Source organism: Octopus sinensis, linkage group LG19 (genome assembly GCF_006345805.1).
Source record: "Octopus sinensis linkage group LG19, ASM634580v1, whole genome shotgun sequence".
In the NCBI taxonomy this organism is placed as follows: Eukaryota; Metazoa; Mollusca; class Cephalopoda; order Octopoda; family Octopodidae; genus Octopus; species Octopus sinensis.
The window spans coordinates 48581911-48594457 of NC_043015.1; the positions used below are offsets into that span (position 1 = coordinate 48581911).

General features: G+C 35.5%; 2 protein-coding genes across 7 annotated transcripts in view; one reads left to right on the plus strand and one right to left on the minus strand.

Moving 5' to 3' along the window:
- LOC115222138 (fragile X mental retardation syndrome-related protein 1) overlaps window positions 1-8421 on the minus strand; it is a 72290-nt gene extending 63869 nt beyond the window's left edge. For all 3 annotated transcript variants that reach the window (XM_029792274.2, XM_029792273.2, XM_029792272.2), the window contains exons 1-2: window positions 8220-8421; window positions 7580-7632 (exon numbers count right to left, since the gene is read on the minus strand). In XM_029792274.2, coding sequence (XP_029648134.1) covers window positions 7580-7632; window positions 8220-8270 — 104 coding nt within the window. In that variant the 5' untranslated portion in view covers window positions 8271-8421. The remainder of the gene's footprint in view (window positions 1-7579; window positions 7633-8219) is intronic.
- A 2-nt stretch (window positions 8422-8423) lies between these two features.
- LOC115222103 (WD repeat-containing protein 44) overlaps window positions 8424-12547 on the plus strand; it is a 94385-nt gene continuing 90261 nt past the window's right edge. Inside the window, exon 1 of one of the 4 annotated variants that reach the window (XM_036511484.1) lies at window positions 8424-8625. In XM_036511484.1, the coding sequence (XP_036367377.1) occupies window positions 8558-8625 (68 nt within the window). In that variant the 5' untranslated portion in view covers window positions 8424-8557. The remainder of the gene's footprint in view (window positions 8626-12547) is intronic. The other 3 variants (XM_029792221.2, XM_029792220.2, XR_003882682.2) reach the window with 3 other exon arrangements.

Sequence of the window (12547 nt, forward strand, 5' to 3'; positions counted from 1 at the left end):
GAGTGCAACAGATCACAGGCAGTTCTAAAGAAATGGTTATAATATGTCAGGCTATATCAAGGAACTTCAACAAATTTTGTGTGCACATGTATGAATTAGCAGTGAGGTATGAGGCTACCATAAAATACCAATCTATTTCTCATTGAAAGAACTTGTGGTTAGACCTGGACAGAGAGGGACCCAGCCAAGTTTAGATACCCAAAGCACTTGGATATCATAACAAGTGCTTATCTTAAGGCAACTGCTATGGCTGCTTCAGCCATGGTACCAGAGGCACATCAATATAATTATATATGAAGGTGGAACTTCATGTCTTCAATACAGCAGTCATGCTCAGAAATTATATATATATATATATATATATATATACTTTATTTAAAGCAGCAGAAAATTCAACAAAACCTTTTACTCTGAGTTTCCCGTTCCCGTTCGTCGGACAGTTTTTGCTTTAAATAAAGCATATTACTCTACCACTGGTATTTGAGTACTCTTTTTTCCACCTTGTTTCACATTTATGTGTTTACTCCGGTATATATATATATATATATATATATATATATATATATATATATATATAGGAGCAGGTGTGGCAAGTTGCTTGCTTCCCAACCACATGGTTTCAGGTTAAGTCCCACTGCATGGAACCTTGGGCAAATGTCTTCTACTATAGCCTTGGGCTGATCAAAGCCTTGAGTGGATTCAGTAGATGGTAAACTGAAAGAAGCCCGCCATATATATATATATATATATATATATATATATATATATATATGTGTGTGTGTGTGTGCCCCACTACCACTTGACAAATAGAGTTGGTGTGTTTACATCCCCCATAACTTAGCAGTTCAGCAAAAGAAGGCTGAGAGAATAAGTACAAGTCAAAAAAAAAAAAGTATGGAGAGAATAATTCACCTAACTAAAAATTCAAAGTGGTGCCCCAGTATGGCTGCAAGCAAGTCACAAACAAATAAAAGAAAAGATATATATATATATATATATATATATATCAGCATCATTTTAATGTTCACTTTTCCAGATTTGCATGGGTCAGATAAATTTTATTGAAGCAGTCTTTTTTTTACAGCTATATACCCTTCCGGCTGCTCAACCTTTACCTGTTTCCAAGCAAGGTATTATTTCCATGGTCAGATATGTTTACACAGAATATTTGAAATGAACAACATTCATTTACTTTACAACAATCCCTCAATGTGAACATACATGGACACACGATGGAACCCTTTCAACTTACAGCCTACCAAATCCACTCCCAAGGCTTTGGTCGACCCAGGGCTATAGTAGAAAACACTTGTCCAAGTGACCACATGACTTTTTCTTGTAGCATCTGAAGTTGTCATGTCTTTAGCAACAATAAACAATCCTCTCTACCTTATATTGTTTAATTCATCAATCACTTCAGAGTGTATTGAATGCATTTTATTATGGCACCAACACCAGAGAGGTTGTCATGCCTTTGAAAAAGCTAAACTGTCCTCTCTATGTTGTGTGTTCATTTAAGGTAAATGTGACAATGAGAGGAGAAGCAGTGATGAAGTGGGAGGGGAAGAGGGAGAAATTAATAAGCAGCTACATGTTGGTTGTTGGTAAAGATATTGAATAGCAAAACATCTTAAGCAGCCAAATGGGACAAAGAGTGACAGAATGATGGAAAAAAAGAAAATGTCAACAAAGAGCAACAGAAGAGATAACAGGGAGTGAAGGAAAGCAATAAACTGGAGGAGAGATGGGGTGATACTAATGAAGAGTGACACTGTGAGAGTGAAGGTTGGGGCTAGAATGAAGAAGGTAACGGTGGGAATGAAGGTAATGGTGGGAAAGCAGTAGAGTGCTAAAGAGGTGAAATTAGATCAAATGTCATTCTTCTGATACAAATATTGATGTACAGTGAAAGAGGGTTAGTAATAGAGGACAGCAGGTATAGAGTTAATGGGGTAGAGAACTGATGTACGTATACATCGCAACCTTCACTATTCTGACAGGTGGGCAGCAGAGCTTCTCCAACATTGTATTGCTACTCATAATTCTAGTAATCACCTTCATGAGGTTTAGCTTATTAAGGCTAGTCTTCATTATTCCAACCCAAGTCTTTGCAGTTTCTCTTCAAATTCAAGTAGTCAGCACTTATATATAATAGACGTCCCCCATATACACCATTATTCATACCTGTATAAATACAGCCTTCTCTTTGCACACTACATTGGATTCCTCATACATCCAGCTTTTTACAATGCATTTGCACTCCATCACTCACAAACACTACATCAAAAGTGCAATGAAGCATGCATGCTGCTTTTCTTTCTGGCCACAACAAATCTCACATTCAAGCCCTATATTTTGCTACCATGTAACATCACATTCCATACACAAGTAATCCTTTGCTATCAACAAAACTTATCCCATCCCATTCTTACTTTCGTAACATCCACCTCTACTGCATCAAAAGCTGTTTGTTTCCTCTGTGAGATTTCCCATCATCTGAAGGAATTTATTTCACATGTAATCTTACTACCAATTATTAACAGGCATCTGCTACATACAAAGTCTACCTGTAATCCCACATCTCTTGTGTATCTACAATTTACACTGGGAATAGCACATGACATTTCTAACTCTTTTTTTTCTGTATAATAAACATACCCATTTCTCTGATGGTAGCAGGGTCCTGTCTTTTCTATGGGCTAAAATTTTATTTAGTCTTAAAAGGGCATCTTAAGTTCAAGGATATTTTACTGGACTCCTCAAGTTAAATGAAATTTCATTTCCTTAAACTCTGAAGAGAAGAAGACCATTTGGAAGATTCTCTACCATCACTGACTGAAGAACATCAACATTTCAGACAGTAAAATCTGTGTTGAAAATAAAATCCACTGTTACATTTCTATCATCTACTCGTTCAGACATACACACATGCACCTAAAATATCATTCTACATGTTTGATCCTGATCAGCATCATGGAATTTGGGATGAAGTTTTGCAATTGGACGCTCATCCAAACAAAAATTGCATTGTTGGAACAGATCAAGTGCTTTTCAAGATACCAGCATCAACAGATTTGTGTATGTAGAGTCAAGCGAGAGTGGGTGCAGTTGTAATGTTAATGATCATCATTTCAAAAATAAATGTTGCACTCCTGAGTAACATACATAACTGATTTCTTTAGTCTACTGACAAACAGATTCCACCCCTTGCACAATCATGGGTAAATGGATTTAAAACCCTCACCCACTACTTATTACATAAGCTGAACATCACCACATCAAACCAGCTCAAAAGAACGAACTAAGGTTATGGACCCTAACCAGCTCAAAAGAATGAACTAAGGTTATGGACCCTCTTACATAGTCTAAATCTCAAACAATATGTAGTAGACATAAAACTTCAATACTTTACAACTGAGAGTATCCCTCAGTATCTCCTTTTAAATTATTGCTAATCTGATCTCTCACCTAATCATTTTCAGCTCTCACTTTCATGGTCCAGACCAAATTGTTCCAAGTTTTAACAGTGATCACTAATTCCAAATGTTAATGGCTCAAAGGCATTTCCTCTATTACTATTCTTCAAATTAATATGCAATTCTCTATGTCAACAGGTTTAGAGTTAAAAGCAGATTTTAATCCAATCTGAACTAATTCAATATACCAGCAGTTGCACTCTGTAATCATGAATCCTTCATTTCCTAGATCTTCAACCTGAAGTAGCTGCTCAAACAAAGTTTGGAATATTTCTTGCAAAGATATTCTTTTATGTGTTTTCATTTGATTGTGGCCATGCTGGAGCACCACCTTGAAGTATTTTAGTTGAACAAATCAACCTCAGGACTTCTTTTCTTTTAAAGTCTAGTACTTATTCAATTGGCCTCTTTTGCTGAACCACTAAGTTATGGGGGATGTGAACATACCAACATTGGTTGTCAAGCAATGATGGGGGGAACAAACACACAACGGGCTTCTTTCAGTTTCTGTCTACCAAATTGACTCACATGGTTTTGGTCAGCCCAAGGATATAGTAGAAGACACATGTCGAAGGTGCCACACAGTGGGACTGAACCCGGAACCATGTGTTTGGGAAGCAAGATTCTTACCACACAGCCATGCCTGAACCAATGTTAGGAAAGAAATTTTGCCTTCCTTCAATTTTTTTTTTCCTGAAGAAATTCCAATCTATTCCAACATTCACAGGACTTCCCTTCTTGCTGGTTCTTAAATGATTTCATTAAATCTCCCTCTGCCTCTAAATTTACCATTAACATCCACTTTATCTCTTCTGACCACCCACCTTTGTCAACCACTCATTTCACTCTTTCCATTCTATAATAGTAAATGTTTTGCATTAAATATACAACTTTTCTCAAGCAATCTATTTTCAATTAACCATCTTTGAAGAGCCAATCTACCATTCAACAAGCATGTGGTCTCTGAAATAAAGGAATATAAAACTGTGCTACATTTCTCCAAAACAGAAACTACAAGCCAATGAGTCTTTCACCACAATTGTTCCACTGGCTAAAAATAACACTCAAAACTTTTTAAAATCTTACTTTACCATCTTATGAAAAAAAAAAAAAAAAAAGGCTGCATTGGCTCACATAGATTAAGATAACACTAAAAAAATATTGCAGAAAGGGATAATGATGTGACTACCTGTTACCATACACCTCAAATCAAGACTCACCTTAGAGTAAACAACTACATGACTAACCTAAAGTTGCTAAAACAATCATTTTTAACATCTACTTTTCCATGCTTGTATCGGTCAGATGGAATTTATTGAGGCAGATTTTCTATAGCAGGATGCCCCTCCTGTCACCAGCTCTTGTTTCCAAGCAAAGTAATATTTCCCTGTGGATGGACATTTTTCATGGAAGACTGATGCTAATGCTCATTTACAACCACCCCATGTCACACAAGAATGGACAGGGACACACACACACACACGATGGATTTCTTTCAGTTTCCACGTACCAAATCTACAAACAACACTTTGCTCGGCCCAGGAAGATACTTCCCCAAGTGCCATGCATAAGGACTGAACCTGAAACCATGTGGCTGACAGCAAGCCTCTTAACCACACAGCCACATCTAACTCTGTTATGAATTTCAGTATCCGACAGTAATTGTGCAAAGTTTGTTATATGTGGATTGTGTGGCGTTAATGAGTTGCAGTTGTATAGAATGTGAAGATAAAATATGAACAAAACATTTCCAAATTTCCTTAAATCTGACCAGCCACCAGTTGTGGTGTCTAGTCCTCTGCATTTTATATAACTGTGACAATAGAAATATACTTGTTAAACTCTTTCACATTCAGTGAAGGAGTTTCACTTTGAAAACGGAAAGTTCTTAACTTCGAAACGACATTTTCACACACAACCCATCATATCTTCTAGTGAAGCATTCATTAAAAAAATATGTATATATATATATATATATATATATACACTCACAACCTTAGACACAAATATCTTGCTAATTCCAGATCTCTGTTCTTTAAAATATAAAATTAATTTCACAGAATTCATTTAACTATCATCTCATTTCTAGTCTTTGACAGCAAGAGGCCCAACAGATGCCGTAAATACTGCTGCAACCAAGTATACCTAACACAAAAAAGGCTTGAAATACCCATGTGTCTATATATTTATCAATGACTAATCAATCAATCACAACATCAATCTGCTTGTCAGTCAGAACAACTTACATAAGTACCAACAACGCCTATTTGTCAATTTGTATACTTTCGTCTACATCAGTCTCTATTTGCATCTTCCCCTATCAGTTTGCCTGTTCTCAAACAGTCTACCTATTCATAGTAAATGAATATCTAGCCACACTCACATAGACAAGTATGGGCGATTTAATCATCCATTTTAGTGATGAAGCCGAAGGAGGGAATATAGAATCATTAAATTTCACATTGAATATTTTATGCAACATAAAAATATTAAAACGGGCCGGTAAAGCCAACTAAAAGTAAGAGTCTGGTAAGAGTTTAAAATAAAACGAGACGGATTCAATAATTTCTTCATGACTGGTTTATACAAGGAAGTTAGATGTCGGCAAAAATAAGAACTTGCGAACTGAAAAAACTTTTAACGAGTTCAAAAATTAAACCTTATCACGGTCAAGCAACTTATTATATTCACTATATATGTCCATAAAAATAAATATACGCAGTGTGCGTTCAATCTTCTAGAAGTAACAGCCAAATCACACCCCGTTGTCTTAAAAAAAGAGAGTGACACATTGGATAATGTAGTCGTAGATATAAAAAAAAAAAAAAAAAAAAAGGATGAGACGGTCATAGTCGGAATACGGTTTAATCAGAGGTCTTCTCGATGAGAGCTAAGAGGTTTCCATCGACAACTTTCAAACCCAGAATAAAATTACAAACTGGGTTGTATTAACATTCAGCAACTTTTGAAACCATTAAAACTAGACATTGCCCGATCAAACTCGATTGATAAATTTGTCGTGGTGACCTCTATGTAGAAGATAGAAAGAATTATTAATTCTGTAATTCAAATATCTGAAAACTCATTTGAGAAACCCAACGAACGAACAAACCGAAATATATAAACCTCACTTACACGTAAAAGAAAACAAAATATGAAATAATTAGAAGAGTTTCTTGATAGAATAAACATATTAATCGCCAATAGTCAACATTATATTTAAATAGTCTAAGCCATTAGCATTTATTTATTTATTTTTTTGATGAGTTGAAACTTGTCCACGGTTCTTCGGCTGCTTCTGGGTTTATCATTGCATCTTCTTCACACACACACACATACTTAAATTTAGCAAACTACGCAACTATAAACTATTCAAGAAGTACAGTAAAAAATGGCTAAATGAAACTTCAAAAAGATTCTTCAATGGTGAAACTAAAACTATGATGGCCTACTACTTGGTGATTAAAACCTAAACCAGAGATAACCATACAAAATATACGCTGCTGACTTTTACAGGTAAATGTGTGTGTGTGTGTGTGTGTGTGCGAACGAAGAAGAGAAGCAGCTCTAACATGACTGTTGTATATAGTTTGTTCTACGTTGTTCTTTAACTGACAAAAATCTCCAAATATATCATCGCGTGGTTATAAAATGTAGGATCAAGTTACTGGAGTTTGTTCGGTCTCCCAACTCCCATCATTGAACTCCAGCATAGAGAAAACACAAGAGAATAATGAAAAAAAATGTTCTTAGAGTTTAACAATTTGTTTTTTGTTGTTGTTTTTTCTTCTTTTCATTTTCCTTTTATTATTTTTTTTTTATTTTATTTATTTTTTTTATCATCAAACACACAAAACTCTTTTTTTAAATTTTTCTTCTAAACATTTAAACTTTTTTTATTCTACCGATAAAAAGTGAGAGAAGAAAGAAAAAATGAACACAAGTACTTAAGATTTTTTTCAAAAAGGCACACGCAAATAATGATGAATAAGAAAAAAGGGATTAGTGAGTGTTATCATGACGACGATATACTAATTCTTCATGTATCTCTCTCTCTCGGTGTGAAATCACGTCCAATAGAAGAGGCAAATAAGCAAACTTACCTGTCTTCAAACGTAACAGTAACCTCATCATCATGAATATTCTTGATAAAAGCCTAAATAAAAGAAAAATTTCGTTGGATATTACGCGTCGTGTTCTTTAGAGAATGGATATTTATAAATTCCTATTAGTATGTTCTAACGAGAAAATGCTAGCAAAATGTAGTACTATTTCAGGAAATCTATATGGTTATATTCATAAAATTTCTCGAATTGTGAAATATATCATTTATGTGCTTGGAAAGTGAAGAAATTTGGTATTTCATTTCCTCACAATTAGAGCCATTGTGAATAGAAGTTAATTTAGAATACAGCGAAGGACATAGGTCCAGCAGTGTATAATGTATTAATTGATAGATATTAAGGAAGAAAAACTAAATATCGAGAATATTTATTCAACATTAATTGAAGTAACGTGAAAAACTAACAATAATTAAAAGGAAACTACAGATTTACGAGAAATACTTAAAAGCGGCCAACATTTTTACTACTACACAAGAACTTTTGATGCACGCGGATGTTGCTTAAAAGAAATTTATGGTATCACGAGTGTTTTTATCGTTTGTTTCAATGTTAAAAGAGTTCACTGTAAAATATATATGTTAACATAAATGAAATGGAAATAGTGACAGATGCAACAAACCTTTAAAAAGGCCCCGTTATTCCAGCATACTTCCACCGCAAGGTCCTCCATCTTTGTTTGATGATGCTTTCTGGGAAATATTTTGCGTATAACTTGTGTATAAATCCGGAAAAAAATATCTTTCGAGAAAAGACGAAAATTTCAGCATTCGAATTACAGTACGGAATTTTCTATCACAACTAAATGTCTAGAATTGTAAAATTTCGTCAAAAAAAAATTCTTGCTGACAATTCTCGTACTAACGGATTGAAGCGTGACTAACAATATGGCAGCGGTTTGTGTAGGTTGAGTCGAATATTACGGAGAAGAACTCACTCAAATATTACGACATCCCGAAAATGTCGTCTGATAGCGAGTTGGACGAGTTTTATGATGCTGAAGATCATTCTCCGGAACTACATAATGTGTAAGTTTCCTATTGATCCTCATTTAAAATACATCCTTTGGAATATTGCTGACGAAAACTTCCGACATCTGTTTTTGACTGAAAAACATTAATTTGGGTAAACGACGAATTATTTTCTGTTTTGAAGACGATTAATCAATGATACTAGGGTTAAATCTTTCATTTGTTTTAAGATATATGTATGCATGACCATGTATATATACAGAGAGAGGGATAGCTGACGAAGAAAAGAATTTATATAATTATTGATGTTGGTATTCGTGTTGGGTGACGCCCTCTAATTAAGAGTTAAACCAGAAAATATTTTCAATTGAGAGACTTTGATTTGGTTCCAATCGATCATGGAAGCTTTTAGAAAAGTATTGCTACACTTTGATCATGCCTCTGACATTTAATGTCCTTTTGTCACCTTTTATTAAGATATAAAATCCACTTGTTGATATCTAAGAATTTGTTTTTTCTTGTAGAGCATTCTCTTGTTCATTGTGCAATTATCTTGGTAACTAACGTACCTTGCAACCCAAGAAAACAGAAATAATGTGAAATGACAGAATAAAGTAAATCAGACAAAACAGTTGACAAATTATATATACTTTTTCTTTAATTATGAACTTACATATATATATGTGTGTGTGTGTGTGTTTTGAAAGTTGTCATATCTGTTTCAGGTAATCGCATATATTTGCATTATTTTGTTCTAGAATATTTTAAGAAAATAAACGTTATGTTTTCATGTACTGAGCTATATTATATTATACATATATATATAGCTCAGTACTAATTATGTATGTATTTGTTAAACATTATGATGTGACGTTGATTGTAGCATATAGAGGGCAAGGCACTATGGTGTATTTATTTTTGTTCTTCATAGATCCAAATACTAAACATACCAAATCAGCTGTATCACCAATCACCGTGTTGGGCCGATTGGTGACTGTCAGATATAGTAACTGAATTATCAACTACTCTAAATTGGACTGTCAGGGGTTCGAGATTGTATCTTACCAACACTTCTACACTGTTGTCACGTTTGGCTGACATCACTATGTTTAGTTAATAATATTCACGCTGGAATTCCTCGTCGTTCAGTTTTTATTATCTTTGTTTTATTCGATTCAGATGAGGAAGAGAAGGTAAAAGCAGACTCGATGAGAGTAAAATAGACTGAAACTGCTAGAATGAACATTTTCTAAATCTCAACTCAGATAAAATATATAAGGCATAGCTAAGAAATCAATGTTGCAAGTTATTGATCGGGCAGACCTGTGACACACAAGTCTACTGTACGGCAAGGTATGAATTACAAATTTACTAGATTATACCATGCCACCGTCTGTCTCGCTAAGGACTATACTAACACCCTGGCATTGCTAATGATACGGGCTGCAGTATTTGCAGTCTTTCCACTATTTTTCAGTATATTTCTGTAAATCTGTCGTTGTATAGTTCCAAGCCAGCTCCGATCGAGCAGACCTGTAAACATTCTATCACCTAAATGACTAGGTACGATCACCAATCACGTATCTATTGTTCGAGATACCTTTGACGAGCATACTCCTCACTCTGACATGCATGAATGAATGAATCAATCGTGAGGGTGGGTCATAGCATGACAGTCTGGAAATAATACTCCTTCCACGGTTTGCTGCTACAGCAAACTTTGTCCTTCACATGATTAGGTGGCCTGCTATTTTTAGCGCCTTTCTTTGTGTCGGTAGACTGAGCATGCAACATGTGATAACGTGAGGTGTACTGATTTTGTGTTCTTTATGGTAGCAGGGCTGACATTAACTGATGATGGGTCTAATGTTTTGACTGTATATACCATTGTTGTTGTCTCATTCTGTTGGCCAAATATGGCAGTACCTGTGAGTTCTCTAGCTGTGTTTATGCATCGTTTTGTTTTCTTCAGGTCTTCTCCGTGGGCTATAGATGTTAAGAAGTTATTGTAATGTAATTCCTATGTGACAACAAGTTGTCAGGGGTTTAGCACCTCGTCTGTTTTGATCAAGCTTACCTATGACCAATCATAAACATCTCGTCTTATTTTCAGGCGGAATATTTAGGACTAACACCACCCAATACTTCCTTCCTGTTTAATTTGATAGGGTGTAAGTTTGAGGAAGATCTGGCTGCTATTTCTAGCAAACTGAACGACTGCATAGAGCTTCCTTCTTTGACTCATGTTGTTGAGTGTAGTTGTTAATTGTATTTCATGCTCTCTTTGTTGCTTTTAGGAAGGTAGACAGTGGCTTTTGACAGGTGTTACTTTTAGTATGTGGCTTGGAGCTAGGTTTCTTGATAACCTATATTGATGGTAGTCAAAGTGATTTTTGGGGTGGGTTTTGAAACAATCAGATACCCTCTGTGTAAAGATTTTCGGTAGTGTGTGATTTGAATGTGGTGTCCCGAATACTTGTTTGGGATTTGGTGTTAGTGATATTAATGATGAGCCCTTTGTGAGGCTGATAAGTCTGTAGATGCTGCTTTTAATTAACTTTTGGTGCAATTTAACTCTTTGCTGTTCAGATTACTCTGACAAATGAAATGATTATTTATTCACATTGTTTTGAATTAATCATAATCCTGCATTATCTCGTAGCTTCAAGATTTTGATGATGTGATTGTTTATTTTTAGAATAGCCCCGTAAAGTAGGTGTTGAGGCCAGGTTCTGGCCTAATTGAACATAAAACTGGTTGGCTTGATGCTAAAGGGTTAAAATTCCAATGATCTTTCCCCTAGTTTCTAGATTCTGGCAAATTTGGTAGAATTGGTTTATAAGTTAGTGAAGATGTTGGTGAGAGTGGTGATTCCATCGGATTATTATGATAGTGTGCGTGTGCTTGTAATTTTGTTACACCGAAAATTTTCATTTCTCTATTGCTCTTCTACTGGAAAGAAACAGTCCGGATTATTTTTACCTGTAATTACTTGCGTAGCTGGGGTGGAGGGTGAAACGGTCCGTCCCGGGTTGCATTTTTAAAAGGGGCGACACTTTTGGGTCTGCTGTAGGCAATATGTGCTTTTGTGGGGTCCGAGTGGGGGCAAACGGAAGGGCCGCCCCGGGCGGCACACACCCTAGCTACGCTAGTGCATGTAATGTGTGATTTTTAAATTTTGTTTCATGTGGTCTTTGTGTCATTGAAAGTAGCGGATTTTATAGAAATATCTGATAAGAGCATTGTCCTTGCTTCATAATGTGAACTTTGAAGGAAATTTAGCTGCTAACTCTTGCAGGTCAGTCGACTGCATTGAGGCTGTTTTGTATTATGTAGATGATGCAGAGTTGTGATAACTTATGACATAATGCTCAAATAATTGCTGTAGCGTTTTTACTTTCATTTCTGTTAAATATTAATTGCAATCTTAGCTTTGGTGCACACACAGTATGTATTAGAAAATGCTAACAATCAATTAACTGTTGTACCTTGATGTTTGTTTGTCTCCTATCCTCTTCCATCCACCCACCAGTAAAATATTTGCTAGTTTTTAATCCCTTGCACTCCTATGCAGATGATACCACCTTCAATTATCTTTATATATTCTCACACAGGCATCATTCATTGCAATGTAGATAGTTTATGTAATTCTATGAATAGAGATCTTTATGCCCTAAAGAGATATCTTTTTAGGGCATAACAGCCCGTCCCCTTTAACAAAATACAAACCGTTACTGCACATCTCAAAGATAGTTGTCATACACCACCACATCATTTTTGGTTGAACTAAACCATCATCATCATCATTTAACGTCCATTTTCCATGCTGGCATGGGTCGAACGGTTTCACAGAAGCTGACCAGCTGAAGGCTCCAATCTGATCTAGCAATGTTTCTACAGCTGGTTGCCCTTCCTAATGCCAACCCCTTTACAGAGTTTACTGGGTGCTTTTACGCAAAACCGGTATGGGTACTTTTTA